This window comes from Tupaia chinensis, unplaced genomic scaffold (assembly GCF_000334495.1).
Source record: "Tupaia chinensis unplaced genomic scaffold, TupChi_1.0 Scaffold000359_1, whole genome shotgun sequence".
NCBI classification, from domain to species: Eukaryota; Metazoa; Chordata; class Mammalia; order Scandentia; family Tupaiidae; genus Tupaia; species Tupaia belangeri.
In genome coordinates this window covers 1819690-1832716 of record NW_006159855.1, presented here as the reverse complement: position 1 = coordinate 1832716, position 13027 = coordinate 1819690, and the positions used below count along the sequence as shown (strand labels likewise).

The 13027-nt window shown below is 50.9% G+C and overlaps 2 protein-coding genes and 1 long non-coding RNA gene across 4 annotated transcripts in view; 2 read left to right on the top strand and 1 right to left on the bottom strand.

Moving 5' to 3' along the window:
- The window catches only part of MAN2A2 (mannosidase alpha class 2A member 2), a gene marked incomplete in the record, with an annotated part of 23576 nt that extends 20808 nt beyond the window's left edge, over positions 1 to 2768 (top strand). Inside the window, 2 exon segments of the mRNA XM_027773561.1 lie at positions 161 to 271; positions 1451 to 2768. Of these exon segments, the coding sequence (XP_027629362.1) occupies positions 161 to 271; positions 1451 to 1603 (264 nt within the window).
- A 3190-nt stretch (positions 2769 to 5958) lies between these two features.
- LOC114008589 (uncharacterized) lies at positions 5959 to 7483 on the top strand. The gene is made up of 2 exons (XR_003550101.1): positions 5959 to 6349; positions 7353 to 7483. It is a non-coding gene; the product is annotated as an uncharacterized LOC114008589 (long non-coding RNA).
- Positions 7484 to 9626: 2143 nt separating this feature from the next.
- Positions 9627 to 11709, bottom strand: HDDC3 (HD domain containing 3). Of its 2 annotated transcripts, none has more exons than XM_006152832.3 (4): positions 11193 to 11709; positions 10801 to 10856; positions 10453 to 10618; positions 9627 to 10151 (listed from the first exon to the last, which is right to left on the bottom strand). In XM_006152832.3, exons 1-4 carry the CDS (start codon positions 11302 to 11304, stop codon positions 10021 to 10023), a joined length of 465 nt encoding a protein of 154 aa, XP_006152894.1. In that variant the 5' UTR covers positions 11305 to 11709; the 3' UTR covers positions 9627 to 10020. The 2 variants fall into 2 exon arrangements, with proteins under 2 accessions (XP_006152894.1, XP_006152893.1); XM_006152831.3 differs by having other exon boundaries at positions 9633 to 10151; positions 10453 to 10693; positions 11193 to 11360.
- Positions 11710 to 13027: the final 1318 nt, after the last annotated feature.

The following is a 13027-nucleotide window of genomic DNA, read 5'->3' as shown; positions in this document are numbered from 1 at the left end:
TGCGCACGCTCCAGGCTGAGGTGAGTGCCCACTCGGCTCTGCACCCCCGGACCCGGCGCTCGCTGCCCCTCGCCCTCGCGGGCTCCCCCCTGCCCTTACTGCCTCCCCCAGCCCTGAAGGGCCCTGGGCCCCCATGCCCTTTGTGCCATCTGCCATCCAGGAGGATACCCTGCCTTCGGCAGAGACCGCGCTCATCCTGCACCGCAAGGGTTTTGACTGCGGCCTGGAGGCCAAGAACCTGGGCTTCAACTGCACCACAAGCCAAGGCAAGGTGAGCCGGGTGTGGGCCAGGGAGCCCTCGATAAGAGGGCAGGGATGTAGCCCCCAAGGTGAGGATGCCGGAGCCAGAGCTGAGGTCGGGCGGGTAAGGGGAGAAGAAAGGGTCTCTCCGGGCTTTCTGCTCACCTGGGTTCCAGCGTCCCCGAGGCCTGGCAGTGAGAGCTGTATCCCCAAGGAGGGACCTCTGCGAAGCACAGAGGAAAACACCAGAAGTGAAAAGCCAAACACCATCCTGCTGTTAACGTTGTAAGCTCTGTTCTTTGTGTCGGGGCACCAAGAAATGCCCCTATCCAGAGCTTTTGCTGTGCTCTGGTGCTTCACGAGTGACTCGGGCATAGTGCCCGTCCTCACAGAGCTCCCAACCCAGTGACACGGTTCCTGCCCTGAGCTTGATGATAGCCTTCGGGGTCGAGCAGATCCCAGCAAGCCCCTGAGACTGGATGCAAATGCCTATGGGTGTGAAGATGTGTTGCAGCAGAGGAAGGGCCATAGTGTTCATCAGATTTTATTTTTTAAAGAATTATTTATTGGGAACCAGCAGTTAGCGTAATGGCTATGTCGCTGGACTCCCACGTAGTCGACCGCGGTTCGTGTCCCGGACCCGGTGGCTTAAAACTCACGCCAGGCGCGTGTGCGTGTGTGCCCAAGATCCCAAGAGGAGAATGGAGGAGAAGGGATTGCGGCGTGACCATCCCCCCTGGGGGGTGATTTCTCACTTTCTGTCTCTATGTCTCTCTCTGTCTGTCTGGCGAGCGCACGCACCCTACAGTGAAAATCTCTCCTTGGCCATGTGGGAGTATCCAGCTCCTTAACCACCACGCCACATTTGGTCCCTAGACTTTTTTTTTTTCAGAGACTTTTTTTTTTTTGGCTACAGGGCATGTGCTCTTGACAGAGAGACAGAAAGCAAGAAATCACACCCCATGGAGAATACCCATGCCACCATCCCTTCTCCTCCATTCTCCTCTTGGGATCTCGGGCACGCATCCACATGCACCTGAGTTTAAGCCACCAGGTCCGGGACTCGAACCGTAGTCAACTACATGGGAGTCCAGCGACACAGCCAGTACGCCATCTGCTGATCCCCCTGCCAGATTGTTAAAGAGGTAAAGAACCATGTTATTTAGTGTACTGGCTCCTAACAGCTCTGCACCTTCTCTCCTCTGCACAGGTTGCCCTGGGGAGCCTCTTCCACGGCCTGGACGTGGCCTTCCTGCAGCCGAGCTCCTTGACCTTGCTGTACCCTCTGGCCGCGCCTTCCAACAGCACTGACATCTATGTGGAGCCCATGGAGATTGCCACCTTCCGCCTCCGCTTGGGTTAGGGCTTCTGCTGGCCTAGAGAGGATGTCCGTCACCGAGACTGCCCCTCAGCATCCAGACCGGTGTGACAGGCGCACTGGGGACCCTGTCTTCATCTGCCTGTCAGAACTGTGACCGACTGGGCTCGGCCCTCATTTTCTGTTGCTTGTTGCTTCTGTTTTCTGGGGCAACCCACAGCCCAGTGGTGGGGAGACAGGGCAGATGCTGGTGCGATCAGGGAGAGGAGCCCTGGTCGGAGGGTGCAGTGCCAGCGTGGCCTTAGCTTGTGAGTGGCCGCCCAGCTGGGCGTGGGCTCAGGTACCTGTCCTTTTCCCGTAAAGGGATGTAGGAGAAGCAGGGCAGACAGGCAAGGAGGCTAAGCTTTAGGGTCCCTGGAAGCAAGCTGGGTTTAAGGAGTCCTGGGGTGACTACAAAACTAGGAGAATACAAAGACAATTCTGTCTGAGGAGAGGGCTGGGGACCCAGAGCTGGCAGGGTGAGTGGAGCAGAAGGAATCCCGGTATCGCCGAAGAGCCCACAGGCCTTGCTGCTTTCTGTGCCAGCTGCTCACCTGCACGTCCTGGCTCGGGCTGCAGAGTGGCAGGAAGGACTCGGTAGAGACTGTCCCAGCCAGAGGTCAGAGGATTTGGTACTCCAGGTACCCAAACCCTGATCTTGAACTGGGCCCCTGGTCCGTGTGTTGATTTGTGGGATGGCAGTGGGAGTATAGGGGGGTCCTTCACCCTCCTCAGCTCCTCTGTGGTCCCTGTACCGTGTATGCCACTGTCCTAAGAGCGCCTTTCTGTCACGTGGGGTTTGGTCCTGGCTTATTTCCTTTCCTGCAAAGAAAGTGAGGTCTCTAGGACCCAAGAGCATGGGTAGCTTGTGAAGGCTCCCAGTACATGCAGCCAGGCTCACAGCCCCGCCCGTGGTCACTCCTGCAGAAGCGGTCGATCCCTGGCCCTGAGGACACGGGGTGTGCAGACTGGAGACAGCAGGGTGGCTGCTTGTAAGCCTTCCTTTCAGCTTCAATTAAGAGGGAAAATTTTAATGATAGTCTCTATAGATGCTGAAAAAAAAATCTCTGGTAAAATTTCAAATCTACCCCTTTATTAAAACTCTTAGTAAATTAAGACTAAAAAGAAACATCTTATTCTAAATAAAGTTCTCTGAGAAACCACCACTTAATGGCATTTTAAAGAGTCAGACACCACAGGCATTCTCATGAAAGTCAGGAACTAGCCCAGGGCAGGCCTGGCACCGCTAACCGCTTCCGTAAGGCGACCGAGGCAGACGAGGAAGGATCGTCGTCATCGCTATTTGTGGGGACAATAAACATGCTGACGGTGAAAGGTAGGCAAACCGGGTGAAGCCCTGTTAAGAGCATCCTGTAAGGTGGCCCAGTGGTACACATCATGGTCCTGGAAAGGTTTTGGTCTTCCCCAGATCAGCCTATCAAGTCAGTGCAGTTCCCACGAGATTGAGTACGTTTTAGAATTTGACAGGTTCCGAAGGTCATTTGGAAGAGCAAAATGAGACGACTAAGACAATTCTGTCTGTGATAATGAATCATGGGGTGGTGCTGAAGGAGTGAGAGGCGATCGTCCTGCCCCATTTCCCCGAAGACTCGCTACCGTAAACTCAGTCAGTGTAACCTGGGGGAAACAGGACAGACCAATGGGACAGAATAAAGAGGCAGATATAGACTCAGGTGTGCAGGAATTTCATGAGGATAAAAGTAATTTTTTTTATAAATTGGTTTTTTTTTTAGATTTTTGCCATAGGGTGCTTGTACTCAGCAAAGGGAAGGTGAGAAATCACCCCCCAGAGGAATGGCCACACCGCATCCCTCCCCCATTTTCTTGGGATTTGGGGCACACACGTACACGCACTGGCATGTTTTTCAAGGTGCCAGCTTTGGGACTCAAACCAGAGTCAGCCCTGTAGGATCCAGCACCTTAATCCACCATGCCACCTGCTCACCCAAAAGTAATATTTAAGAGGGGGTGAAGACATTATTTAACAGAAAGTACTTTGCAAGAACTAGTTATTAGATCTCTACCTCGCAGTTTCCACAAAAATTAGTTGGGGGGGGAATATATATATATAGGAGCCACCAGGTGGCGTGGTGGTTAAGGGTGTTGGATCCCCACATGGCTGACCATGGTTTGAGTTTCAGACCTGGTGGCTTGCTTTCTCACTTTCTCTCTCATCAAATTTTAAAAGATAAGTAAATACATAAAGTTAAATAAAATCTAAAAATATTTATATAGAGAGAAAGAAAACTACAAATGTACTCCAGAAAATATATTTTTATACTTCTGATGTGGGAAGGTTTTTTCTAAATATAAGATGAAGGTCAAAGATAATGAGGGAGATGAACAGATTTTATCACCAAAAAGGGAAGAAGAAAAAAGTTTCTGTATGATACGAAATATCAAGGTTAGAACAAAAATGTGGCAGATGGGAGAAATTTGCAGCACACAAATCAGGGAGTGCAATTAGAAAAGCTTGGTTTGAGGTTCTTAGAGAAAGCCACTGGAGGAGCTGCCTGAAGACACCCTCCAGGTCACACAAGGGTGTGCTCACATGGAAGCCTGCCGGTATCACAGGGAGAAGTGTCGAATGTGGAGAGCTGTCTGGGACGTCTCAGCGCCACCTCAGTAAAGGATGTACTTGCTAGTGGAGTACCTGTGAGCCCCTAGGACGTTAGCAGAATAAAGGATAATATCTTCAGAAAGGTCTTAGATGTGCAATGAAATTATTTGTCTGACAGGAACTATACTGTTTAATCCTATGCATTAGCTTTTTTTTGCTATAGGGCATGTGTGCTCACCAGAAAGGTACAGAGAGAGTGGGAAAGTGAGAAGTCATCCCCCAGGGGATCGGCCACACTGCAGTCCCTTCTCCATTCTCTACTTGGAATCTGGAGCACACACACATGCCTGGCATGATTTTTAAACTACCAGCATTACTCGAACCACGGAGTTGGCCATATGGAATCCAGTGCCTTAACTTGCACACCAACTGCTGGCCCCAAACATCAGCGTTTTAAGACCACTTGAGGCACTGTTGCTCAAGGTGTGATCCAGAATCACCAGATTGCTGGTGAAATATACAAGGATTTTGTTTTATTTCTTTTGTGAGAGATGAGAGAGGTAAGCGCCCTAGCAGGGTCTCGCACCACCTTCCCCCTGCCCCTAGCCAGCCAACCAGGATCCTGGGTACACACACCTTCTGTGTGCACGTTGACTGGTGAACAGAACCTGGTATCTTCCACACGAGCAGGTGTCACTGCTGCACCAGAGTCAGCCCTGAGGCTGACACAGGAACAGAAGAAAAGCTTATGTTCATGAATAGGAGAAGAGGCTGATTTCTGGGTACAGCCTCTGAACCAGTCTCTGCGCTAGGGGACAAAGAATTTGCATTTTTATTTATTTTAAATTTTTATTTATTATCATTATTCTTCAACTTTGACCAGAGAGAGGCAGAAAGGGAAAGTGAGAAAGCAAGCCACCAGGTACAGGACTTGAGCCATGGTTGGCCATGTCGGAGTCCAGCGCCTCAACCACCATGCCACCTGCCGGCCCCAAGAATTTGCGTTTTTTAAACAAGCTCCTGGGTGATTCTTGTGCATGCATATTTTGGAAATGGGTCTACCTTTTTCTTTTTTTTTTTTTTTTAATTTGTCAGGGGGCCCATGGAGAAAACACTCATCATGGGGATACGACCATGCCCCAATCCCTTCTCCTCTATCTTTCCCTCCTTTCAGGATTTTCGGCACGGATATACATGTATCCAGTGCCTGGTATGTTTTTCAGGCTGCTGGGTCCTGGACTAGAACCACATGGTTGACCATGTGAGACCCAGCTCCCTTAAACACCAGGCCACAGACTGACAGATGGTGTGATGGTTAGGGTGCTGGACTCCCACATGGCTGACCACAGATTGAGTCCTGGACCAGGTGGCTTCCCTTTTCACTTTCCCTCTCTTACCACTCTGGTCAAATCAGAAAAATAATAAATAAAATAATTTGTTAAAGAATTATCTATTATCATTTTTCAATTTTGACCAGTGAGTGTGAGTGAGCAAGCCGTCAGATCTGGGACTCGAACCACGGTTGGCTATGTGGGAATCCAGCACCCTTAGCCACCATGTTACCTGCCAGCCCTTAAAATAATTTCTTTTCAGTTTTTTTATAGAATATTTTATTTATTTACTTAATTTCATTCATTTATTTTTAAAATTTTGACCAGCGAGAGACAGAGCAAGCCACCAGGTCTGGGACTTGTACCGCAGTCGGCCGTGTGGGAGTGTCCAGTGCCTTAACCACTATGCCACCTGTTGGTCCCCCTAAAATAATTGTTACATACACACACACACACACACACACACACACACACACATACACACCAGGCCATGATTGAAAACAGGCCAAACTTCCAAGGTAAACAGAATCCCTTTACCACAGAGCTTACCCTGAGGTCTCATGGCTCTGAGAGGTACACTTAAACCAGGAGACAACACAGAAGCAAGATCCAGCTCTGGGAATTGATGGACTTTTTTCCCTCTCTGCATCCCTGCACCTCCTGGGAGGAGAGGCATTGGACCCCAGAGTTGGCACCTATATCCAGATTCCACGAAGAAGGAAGGGCAGGGGCCAGCTGGGACCGAGAAGAGCAAAGCAGACTCGGCAGCCTAAAGAAGCAGGCCTTTCCAAGCACAGCCAGCCAGCCCCAGACAGTGTTCTAACGTGGCCTGCCTACAGGGTGAGTATCACCTTGACCTGTGCATAGAGAGCATCGTTAATGAAACCTTAACTTCACCTGCTTGTTTTGCTCTGTGTCACTGTGGCGAGAGAAAAGACTTGTGCACTTTAAAAAAAATTTTTTTTTAATTTTATTTAACTTCATTTATTTATTTAAATTTGAGGGACAGAGTGAGAGAGGGGGAGAGAGAGAGAAAGCCACCCCAGGTCCAGGACTCGAACTGCATTTGGCCATTTGGGAGTCCAGCGCCCTTAACCACCATGCCACCTGCTGGCCCCAAGACTTGTGTACTTGTTGAAGGGAAATCAGGGTGATAGGGATGAGACTTGCCATCCAGAATAGGGGTCTCCAAACTGAACCTCTTGTTTCTTCAACAGAAATGTGTACGAAGGCCAAACATTTCAAGGGGCCAGTCTCACAGTAAGAAGGGATGATGGGAAAGAGACTAGACACTTCATGACAGACTTCAATTTTAGTGGGGCTAGTGGGGAATGAATTAGGATCCTAACAGTTGACTAGGCCCAAGTGGGTCTGCATGGAGTCTCCACCCATTTTCGCTCCTGACTTTGGTCATTGAAAATAAACCTGAGTTGAAAGTGAAATCCATGAAATTTGGTTGGTCTAGGCACAGGAAGCCCACAGGGTTGGGGACCTGGTGTCACGAATGAGGGCTCCTTGGCATTTGGAATGTGATAGTTGAAAACATGACATAGCATTAAGTTGGTAGGCCCTTAGAAGGCCACTCAGTAGAGAGGACATGGCATTTCCATGCAGTGTACCTGGTGCTGAGGTTTAAAAGTGAGAGCCGCATCAACATTCTCATGGAAACTTCATCTCCAGTGCTCTCCTGTTATGAGCTGAGGCCTACGGGAGGCGGGAGGTGATGAGTCATGAGGGCTTCTCTCATGGGATTAGGCCCTTCTAAGGCTTCATGGGTCACTCATGTCTTTATTGCCCTTTTGTCCCTTTCACCATGTGGGGACCTGGCGTTTATCCCCCCAAGGACATAGCAGCAAGGCATCTTCTTGGAAGCTGAGAGCAGCCTTCAGCAGACATCGAAACTGCCGGCCCCTTATCTTGGACTCCTCAGCCTCCAGAACTGTGAGAACATGCATTTCTGTTCTTGAAAACTTACCCAGGGTTGGCTATTTTGTTCTAGCACATAAACAGACCAAGACAAGCAGGCATTCTACCTAGAAAAGCAGGCACACCTATAATCCTGCCCCCTTGACTCCAGGACGTAGGAATCCTGAATAAATCTTAGAAACGTGAAAACATAGTCAAACTCAAAAGGAAACCTTTAACTGAAAATAGAACAGCTACAGGCATGAGTAGAGGCCGAAGCTATTACTTCAGGAGCAGATCAGTTCAGGATAGTAGGTACTGGGACTTCCAAGTCCATATGGGACAGGTAAGCAGGCATGACCTAGGGATGCCAGGAGACCAGAACCAGTTCTCTGAAGAAGAGTACAGGGGAAATATAGGCACCTAAAGAATCATTTAAAAAATATGGGCCAGCTTGGGGCCTGGTGGTTAAGGGAGCTGGATCTCACGTGCCAAGTACACAGTTCTAATCCCTCCCTGGTAGCTTAAAAAATATGCCAGGTGCACGCATGCCCAAAGTCCCAACGGGGTGGAGAAATGAAGTGATTATAGCATGACCTGTCCGGAGGAAGCAGAGGAGTTTCTCTCTCTCTCTGGCAAGCACATAAGCACATATACCCTCTGGCAAAAACAAAACAAAACAAAACAAAAACCTTTAGATTTATATTTTTTAACTTAAAAAAAATTTTTTTAATGTATTTATTTATTGTGATTTTCAAGCCATAGGACTTCAACTACAATCGGCTATGTGGGAATCCAAGGCCTTAACCACTATGCCACCTGGTGACTCCAACCTTTAGATTTTTTTTAAGTGTATTTTCTCCTTTTTACAATTATTTTTAAACTTTATTTATTTATTATTTAAATTTGACCAGAGAGGGACAAAATGAGAGAGAGAGGGAGAGAAAGACAGAAAGTGAGAAAGCAAGCCACCAGGTCCAGGACTCAAACCATGAATGGCCATGTAGGAGTCCAGAACCCTTAACTACCATGCCACTTGCCAGCCCCTAGATTTATTTTTAAAGTTTAATAATATGTATATTTCTTAAGTGGGAGGAAGAAAGTAAAAAGTCCTGTAATCCTATAAAGCGTTTTTTTTTTTAATTTATTTAAAAACAAAATATTCCAAACGTACCATACCCTGGTTTGCCTTTAATGGAATGCACTGAATTTGGATCATTCCTTTATCTGGGACCATCCTGAAAGTCGTTTTCTATAACTTTTTTTTTTTTATTCCCTTCCTCTAGTGTTTCACAGTCCCACACTGGGGACTTACGCAGGTAAATAACTAGAGTGATCCAATAACAAGCAGCCAGTCACCTAACAATTTCTCTTTCCCCAAACAACAGCTTTTCAGCTTTTCAAGGCAGCCCGGAAGCCTCAGCTGCTTAGAAGGACTCAATGAAGTCCTCCAGCCAAGCCTCTCCTGGGCGGGGCCAAGCAATTCCAGGCTCTGCCCACTGCTGGTCTCACTGGGCAGGGCCTTCTGGGGCCACTTCCAGGTTCCCGGAAGTCCTGTTGCCTGGCCACCCAAGGTCCTCGCAGTGGTGGGCCCAAGGCAAGGCTGCAGTTTGTGGTCTGGGGCAATCCCCCACTGGCTCTTTCATATTGGTGCTGGGGTCTCTCTATGCCCAGCAAAAGTTGCCAGGAGTAGGTGGGGCTCTTTTCCAATGCACCCATCATCCCAGTTTGTTTGTTTGTTTATTTATTTCTCTCTCTCTTTTTTTTTTTTTCTTAGAGAGACTTTTGCTATAGAGCACATGTGCCCACCAGACAGACAGAAAGTGAGAAATCGCCCCCACCCTCTCCCTCCATGGTTGGTTGGGGGTGGATGGCCACACCACAATCCCTTTTCCTCCATTCTCCTCTCTGGATGTTGGGCATTTACATACATGTGCCTAGCATGAGTTTGAAGCTGCCGGGTCTGGGACTCAACCCATGATCGACTATGTGGGAGTCCAGTGATGTAACCATCACACCATCTCCTCGTCTCCCTAGTTTATTTCTTGAGCACCTACGCATCAGGCTCCATCAGGCACGTAAAACCTAACCGGAAGCGTACACCACAGATCTTGATTAGGAGGCCAGGCTTGGAGAAGTTGAGGCACTCAACTTGAGGAAGCCAACTTAGGGCTCATACACCTGGACCCCTGATGGAGGGCAGGCAGGTAGCCAGCCTACCAGCCCCCCATTCACGCTGGATGAAGAGCAGTGACAACCTCAGCTTTTACCCCAAATGCTTTATTTTCCACAATGATTCATAAACTATGTTATACAAGCCCAAGTCTTTGAGGAGCCAGAGACCCCACCATGCAAAACCAGCAAACAGACCCACGACTTGGGGAGAGGCAGTGAGTACACCGGAAATGAATGGGGCACATCCGATTCCCACAGCTGGGGCTCAGTTTAGTTGGTGGGAGACCTTCCGTGTGAGGAAATGGAAGTGTCTTTGGCCTGAGTGAAGGACAGAAGGAGGTCAGGAGGAGGCACCACAAGGTTGGAGAATGAGCTCCGCCTGGCCTGGGCCCGGTTGGCATCTGTGCCACTCTGGGGGTGGCAAGCACTGCTCAGAGTGTCAGCCCCCGCTCCCTGAATAGCTGCTTCAGAGCCTCTTCCAGCTGCTGGTTTGTTCCCTGAAGCCCCTTGACCACCTGTGCTGCCCACTCGAAGTACTCCTGGACCCGCTGTTCTGACCATCCTGCAAAGAGTAGACAGAAGCCTGCTCATGTGACATCCAGAGTGGCACTGCCTTTGGCCCCCTTCCTGATGGGCATGGGGCAGGGCCAAGGAAAGAGTTCCTGATATGTCCTAAAAACCTCCCCCTGGCCCAGCTGGGGATTTTTACCTTGGAAAGTCGACCAGAGAGTGGTCAGTCTAGAAGGATCAGGTTGGGGAATTGACAAGAACAGTCAGGCTTTTTTCCAGGGGAACTGACCAACCTGTGTCTTCAAAACACGGACATCCCTCCCCTTGCCCATAGAGGCGATGGGGGAGCGTACCCTCTGGGGCGCAGCGATTCAGGTCCCTCAGATTATACAGCTTGTCTGCCAGCTTCACCAGCTTGGCCCCGGGGCTGCTGTGGGGCGCCCGCTCCACCTGCAGCCGCTTTCTCTCCAGCTTGGGCAGTGTCTTATCATCTGTCACTTCCTCCACCAGGCGCCGCACCTGTGTCCCAAAGTGCAGCTCCACCTCATCCAGGGTGGTGTCTGTGTCCTCCACGGTGTCATGGAGCAGGGCCGCCTGGGGACAGGCTTCTACTCAGCCCTACCATGCCAGCCACGGGGTGCCCATTGAACGGGATCCCTGCTCCCCACCCTGGCCTCCTGGCAGAGAAAATGGAAAGTTACCTGCAGCACCACCGTGTCAGTGATTCCCGCCTCATGGGTCAGGATCCGAGCCACACCTGATAGGGTTAGGGGTGGGGGGCAAAGAGCAGTCAGACCAGAGGGAGCCCTGAAGCGACGTGTGGTGGTGGGTTTTGGAGACCCAGATGTGGCCCCTCAATAGCTGGGTGACCTTGGGCAAGTCTTTAACCCTCTTTGGGTGTCAAACGTACAGAGGGTACACTTATGCCTACTGCACCTGGCTGCAGTGAGACTGGAGCAGCACATCACAGGACAGCGCCTGGCTCAAAGCTTGGTACTACGTAGGCGCTCAGAGGTGCACACCCTCCGCATCCCCTTCCCGGTCCCCACCCCCTCAGACGCTGCAGCGGTTGCTCCCTGCCCGGCGCGCCCACCGATGGGGTGGTTGATGTAGGGAGTCCCTTCGGGATCCTTTCGTCGCTGCAGTCGGTGCTTGCGAGCCGCGAAGTCTGCTGCCTCCAGCAGCTGGGCCGCCTCGGAGCCCATCGCGCCGTGGGGCTAGCGACGGCGGTCCCGGGAGGCCCAGGCGGAGCGTCTCCAGCGCCCCCTAGCGCTTAGGAGGCCTGGGGGAATCTTGGTGTCCCTAATTCCAGCCAGCTGCACCTGTATCTTACCCAGACGCCTTCCTTGTGTGGGGACCTGCCTTCGGCATCGCAGGCCCTGGTCCAGTGTGCTCTGCCGGGGATGCAGGAAGAACATAGTTTGGCTCTCTGGGAGCCTTAGGATGGGGGAAGACAGACAAGAAATAAGGCAGCGACCTCACAGTGTGCAGGGTCGCGGCCAGATGGCTCGGGGAACTGTGGGACTGTGGATAAAGGGCACTTCATCTCACTTCAGAGCCAGAGACAGCTCTTTCCCAGGAGGAGCTTCTACGCCCCATGAAAGCTCTGAAAATTCTCAATGTGCTCTAAAGACAGCTGTGCCTACAGGGACCCGCCAGGTTGCGATGGGCACAGGCAGCCTACACTAGCAGCCCTAACCGCTTGAGATTTAGGCTCGCAGGGAGCAGTGGTATTTCTGCAGAAACAGCCTTCGTTCTCAGAGCTGGGGTGAAGTTTGCATTGCAGTCTTGTGCGGGAAAAGTGCTCCTGCTCCAGTCCTCTGGCACCTGCAAGGACCTTGGGCTGTTCTGGGAGCACGGTGTCAGGCCTGGGTAGGTACTGGAGTAGTGTTTCACCCTGCTGGCCTCGGGCCTTTTGGAGAAATTCACTGTCCTAAGGATGGTAGCTATTAGGTCTGAGGAGCGAGAGATCTGGAGACTTCCCAAAGAGCTTCCCTGCGAGATGGGGTTAGCTAGTTGCTAAGTAGACTCCAATTAGACAGGTAGCGTTTGTGTTTTGGCTGCGAGCTGAGGAGACAAGGCTCAGGGGAAAAGTTAGTGAAAGGACTCACACTTGGTTTTCAGCTAGTCTTGGTGGTGGCCACGTTGCCGGGGTTAAGGAGGGAAGCTCTGTACGCTGAAACTGAGGTTTCCAGAACCTGAAATGGAATGGCCAGGATTCCCAGGCCTCCCCGGCAGCCTGCAAGTCAGAGAGGAGGTAGAGGGAGAACGTTTTTGGCTCGGAATACTCTGTTCTCGGGATACTGGCTCAATTTCTCTCTTATCCCTCATTCTGTCCTTGGTCCTCCTGAGTCTTTCCCACTTTGGATCAGAAAACCGCGAGCAGTTTGGAGCCACAGTCTCCAACGTTTTCCAACAGCAGAAGAAACGCCATCACTTCCATCTCTCTCTTAAAAAATAAGAAGCTTCAGGTTTGTGGTAATTTGACCTGAGGGTGGTTTTGATTTTTATTTCCTTACTGTCCACAGTGATGGTTCAGAAAGAGAGATGCCAGGGTTCCTAGGATCGGAGTCGAGGTGGAGGTGACCTCTGATGGGTTTCCAGAGGAGGCCAGGACCCTTGCTGGCAGGCCCATGCCTGGGGCTACTGCTACTCTCCAGCTGGGGGGCCCTTGGCCTGCCGGTCTCTCTCTCAGGTATGCCCACTCCCTGTGCCCTGCAGGTGCTAAGGGTTTCTAGGGAGCCTGCTCATCCAGTTGGGGCTGATTCTTTTTATTCTTCAGAAGGGGCTGGGAGGATGTGGACAGACCCATCTGCTTGTCTCCAGCCCCCTGGCCTCTCTCTTCAGCATTGGCTCACCACCCCCACTTGTGCGAGACCAGCCGGGATGCTGACGGCCGCCACTACCCAGGTTTCTTCTGCCCGCGGC